This window comes from Oryx dammah, unplaced genomic scaffold (genome assembly GCF_014754425.2).
Source record: "Oryx dammah isolate SB20612 unplaced genomic scaffold, SCBI_Odam_1.1 HiC_scaffold_28, whole genome shotgun sequence".
In the NCBI taxonomy this organism is placed as follows: domain Eukaryota; kingdom Metazoa; phylum Chordata; class Mammalia; order Artiodactyla; family Bovidae; genus Oryx; species Oryx dammah.
Window position 1 is genome coordinate 104,203,184 of NW_024070212.1, and position 5,049 is coordinate 104,208,232.

General features: G+C 51.1%; 1 protein-coding gene across 1 annotated transcript in view; it reads left to right on the forward strand.

The window, feature by feature from the left end:
- The first annotated feature begins 4,540 nt into the window (after window positions 1-4,540).
- Window positions 4,541-5,049, forward strand: part of HPCAL4 (hippocalcin like 4) — a 12,140-nt gene continuing 11,631 nt past the window's right edge. Inside the window, exon 1 of the mRNA XM_040231587.1 lies at window positions 4,541-4,767. Coding sequence (XP_040087521.1) covers window positions 4,608-4,767 — 160 coding nt within the window. The 5' untranslated portion in view covers window positions 4,541-4,607. The remainder of the gene's footprint in view (window positions 4,768-5,049) is intronic.

Here is a 5,049-nt window from a genome sequence, read left to right on the forward strand (position 1 = left end):
GCATCATCAAGGCACTGCTCTGGAATACATCAGAGCTAATCATTTACCACTCTTGAGTCACTTCACTCAAGATTCAGATTAGCTTGAGAGGAACAGCAAGAGAGACTATTTAGCCTTATTTGAGTCTTATGACCAATCCTTGTCCATAGGAAGCCAGGACACTTAGCTTGATAGTCCCACCAAGACTGTATACAATGGGGAAGGAGTGATTCCCCAAAATAAAATCTGTTCTATGCACTTGGCATGTATTAACTCATTTTAATTCTTAGAGTATCCCTTTGGTATAGGTACTGTTACTATTATCCTTGTTTTACAGATGAGGAAATTGAGACTCAAATAAAGTAACCTGCCTGTGGTCACCTTGCTGGAAAGTGATAGATGCAAACCCAGGAAGCCTAGCCCCAGAGTCTATGCATTTGACCCACTACAGCGTAAGGCTTCTCCAGCAGAAAATAAATGAGAGCAGGGCCATCAAAACACAAGGTCCCTTGTAGGTAATGCTCAAGGGAGAGAGTACGGGGAACTTCCACTCTCTATATATTATTTTTTAGCCACTGTGTATTAACAAGAGAAAAAAAATAATAGATTTCTATTTTGAAATTTTAAAAAAAAATCCTGCTTAGCAATAGAGAAAAGGAAGGAGCCCAAAGCTGGTGATCTCACTCTCTCCAAGCCACTAAGAAGACTACGAAATATCTAGAACCCAGGGGAATTCCAGCTGTCACCAGGCTGCACTGAGAAGGCTGAGGAAACCCAGGGAATCAGGAAGCGTTATTCATCATAAAGGCACCATTTGGGACCAGCAAGGGGAGGAATGCTAGCATTTCAGTAGAGCAAACTGAAGCGGCTGGCCACTGCCTACAAATGTCTGCCCTCACCTAAACCCTGCTGGGCTCAGTTCTGTGCCCCCTTTTGGGGGTCTCCTACACAACCACACTGTTCCTCTTTCCCTTCAGGCTGCTCCGCCCTCCTCATTCTGCCGAGCCCCTTCCTTCAACATACCTCACAGGTGCTGCCAAGCCTGAGAACAGATCGGTCACAACAAAGCTCCAGAACTTAAACCTCACTCCTCTGGCTCAGTCTTTAGCTGCAGAACAGTGGAAACAACAGCTCTGTTCTGATCATTCTCCTTTCCCAGGAACACAGCAGGTCAGTTAGTGGTTAACAGCATGCACTTTGGGGACTTCCCTGGTGATCCAGTGGCTAAGATTCCAAGCCCCCAGTGCAGGGGGCCTAGGTTCAATGCCTGGTCAGGGGACTAGAGCCACATGCTGCAACTAAAAGATACTGCATGCTGCAACAAAGATCAAAGACCCCACGTGCCACAACCAAGACCCAACGCAGTCAAATAAATAAATGTTTTCATTTAAAAAAGAGTGTGTACTCTGGAGTGGACGGAGGTTGGAATCCCAGCTCTGTCACTAATGGGCTGTGTTACAATGGGCAAGTTCTCTAACATTTCTGAGCTGCCATTCACTGTCAAGAAATAAAATGATACCAGGACTGAAATTTAGTCCCTACACACTGGTACAGCAGGTGGTTAAAATATCAATCTAAATTGATTGGTAAATGTTAGCTATAGCCTTGGGCCCCTATCTTCCTAGCTTTTCTTCTGCCTGCTCCCCTTGATCCAGTAACTAAAGTGTTCATTTTTGGGAGAACAGAGTCCTTGATCTAAAACTAAGGCCAGCATCCATTCTGACTGGTAATGCTTGTGCCTGAACTGGTTGTTAGATATTTTAAATGTCACCTTTGGCAGAAGTCATATTTGGGATGATACAGATAAAGGACTTGGCAGAGTGTCTGGTACATAGTGAAGCAACTCAGTCAATGTCAGTTGCTGTTGCTTTAAACATTGAATCTAAAGGGCAGAGGCAGGATCAAGATCAGGTCTCAAGTGTCATAAGCTGGTGAAGATGGGTTATGACTGGCAGTTCAGGAACAGTCACAGGGCCTGTGATGATTCATGGGTAAGGCTGGGTGGATGTCCTGCTTGGTTTAAAAAGCCAGAGCAGGACCAATATATCCCACTGGGCTTTGCCTTTCTAATGCCTTAGGGGAATCAGAAAAGAATATTCCAATCCAAAGCCCTTCCCATTGAGGATTTGAAGGATCTTAAAGAGAGACAATACTGTGTACTGGCTACAAGTGTGGACTCTGGAGCCAGACTGCTTGAATTTAAATTCCAGCTCTGCAGCTTACCAGCTATGAGAACTTGAGCTAGTTATTTAACTGTTAAATGCCTCAATCTATTAAATGGGAGTGATAAAAGTACCTGCTCTGGGGTACTTTCATGGCAGTCTAGTGGTTAAAACTGCCTTCCAATGCAGGGTTGCAGGTTCCATCCCTAATCAGGGAGCTAAGATCTCACATGTCTCAGGGCCAAAAAACCAAAACATAAAATAGAAGCAATACTGTTAACAAATTCAATAAAGACTCAAAATAGTCCACATTAAAAAAAAATCTTTAAAAAAATGTACCTGCTTCAAAGAGTTCTTATGAGAAATAAATTAGGCAATACATATATAGTGTTTGACACAAAGTAAGCTCTCTATCGGAGAAGGCAATGGCACCCTACTCCAGCACTCTTGCCTGGACAATCCCATGAACGGAGGAGCCTGGTGGGCCGCAGTCCATGGGGTCACTAAGAGTCAGACACGACTGAGCGACTTCCCTTTCACTTTTCACTTTCATGCACTGGAGAAGGAAATGGCAACCCACTCCAGTGTTCTTGCCTGGAGAATCCCAGGGACAGAGGAGCCTGGTGGGCTGCCGTCTATGGGGTCGCACAGAGTCAGACACGACTGAAGCGACTTAGCAGCAGCAGCAGCAGCAGCAAGCTCTCTATATGTCACCTATTGTTAGGAAGCTTACAAGTGTAGCAGAGAGCAGTCAGATTCATGCCCACAGAATTCTGTCCAGAATGACAGTCTTTCTTCACCCTCCTAGTTGAAATTCTTTCACTGCCTCCTGTGTCCCTGGGCCTCCTGTGTCATCTCCCAATCTTACAGACTGAGGAAGGCACCAGAGAGAGAAGGGTCTTGCCCATGCTCATCTGTGGGCTCCCTGGCAGAGATAGCATTCCATCTGAGTTCCAGAGTCCGTTTCCAGCATCTCATGCTGCTTCTCCCCACTTGCTCGTGCCTTGGGTTATGATACCTGTGAGCAGGAATGTGTTTTTGCTCTTCTCGGGGATCCCAGGGCCAAGTGCGCAGGATGTGACAGAGTCGGGGTTTTCAAACACCTGTCTTTGGGGTGTCACCCAACTAAGGGGCCAGGGACGTGCCAGGTATGCTGTCATTCTGCTAGTAACCCAAAGAGAAGACAAAGCCTGCGGCTATGAGGACGGGACAGCAAAGCAGATTCAAGGGGGAACGGACTCTTCCGAAGGAAAAAGAGAGAACTCCACTGGCTCCTCCCCAGGGACTTTGGCTCTGAAGTTTCTGGGATCAAGCCTCCACTCTTGGCAAGCTGATCCTCATCCCCTATTGCCCCTCCCACCTCAACGCCCTCAAAATTGGCGAAAAGCCCCGCCTCCCTTTCAGCCCCCTGTCCCCCAACATCCTCTCTCCGATTCAACCAATCCCCAGAAGCCCCGCCCTACTTTTGACAGATCCCTTAGACGTCCCTCCCCCGCACGTGGCCCAACCCGAAGCTATCTGCTCCCCTTTCGCCCCCCGATTTGGAGTTAAAGGGCTCCTTATTATCGCCTTGGGTTGGAAGCTCTCAGCTGCCAGTGCAGCTGGGGCGGGCGGCTGGGCTCGGCATTGGGGAGACCCCCAAATGCGGGGAGGAGGTGTTCCCAGGGCCCTGAAACCTTCCAGACCCGCTCAGTGTAAACCGCCTCGAGCTTGTGTCAACATCCGAGGCCAGAGACTGGAGGGGGCTGGGGACAGGCTCCGTCTACGGGACGGGAAGACGGGAGGCTGGGAAATGGAGGGGTTCATGGGGCAGGCAGAGAGATACCTCTCGGGGAGATCCCGTGAGGCCTCCTAGGACTCCGTGAGAAGTAACGAATGCCTGTGTGGGGGAAGGATCGAAATTCTAGCGTGGGATTAGGTAGAGGCTGGGTACTTCGCCATCCTCGCCCACCTGCCATGGCTTGGGGGGAGTGGGTGTGTTGGGGGAGGCGATGAATGATGTCAAGGCGTGGGCTGCTGACCACCTCATCTCTTCCCTCCCCACTCAGTTCCTCGTGGCTCTCCTCCGATTTTGGGTGGGATGTGCGGGGGAGGGGGATCACATCTTGTGACTCATCCCCTTTTCCATCCCCACCCTCGCCGGGCCCAAGAAGGAAAGGCTTAGAGCCTCTGCTGTGGTTCTTCCGTTCCCATAGCAACCGTGCGGTTGTTTTTGCGAATCTGCTTCAATCGTGGACACTTTTAACCTCAGACGATGGCCTGGGGTCTGAGTCTCGGGGCGGGATACAAGCGAAGGTACAGTCCTCCCCTTTTCCTCCCGACTCTGGGAAGGTCAGGGCGGGCGGGCGAGGCGCGCTCCTGTAGCGGGGCCTCACTGGCCACCCGGTTCCCACCTGAAACCCCGCCTGCCACTCCGCCTCAGCCGACCCAATCAACGCCCAACATGCCCGGAGTGAGGCGGGGCTTATGCAAATCGTGTCGCCTCCGAGAGACAGAGTGATCCAAGAGCTGGGAGGCGGCTTCGGCGCGGACCTTGGAGAACCTGGAGGTCGGCCCGGGAGCCTGTCTCGGTCCCCGCGACCCGCGGAGGCTCAGAGTCATCCAGCGACCCGGCGAGCGGCCTCAGGTAACGCGGGAAGGGCCGGGTGGACGCACGTATCCCCTCCCCCTCCACTTTCCATTCCCTCGTCTCCTGCTCCCTCGGATTCATCTCCCTGACCCCGGATTCCACCATAGGCGGCAGCTTATGGGGGTCCCGCCCCTGGCCAGGGGACCCCCACTCCAGTCCTGGCCCCACAGGTCCCAGGGAAGGAGGCAAAGAAGCCTCCTTAACCCCAAAGCAACAACTGCTCTGGTCCCCAACACACACACACACACACACACACACACACACACACACACACACACA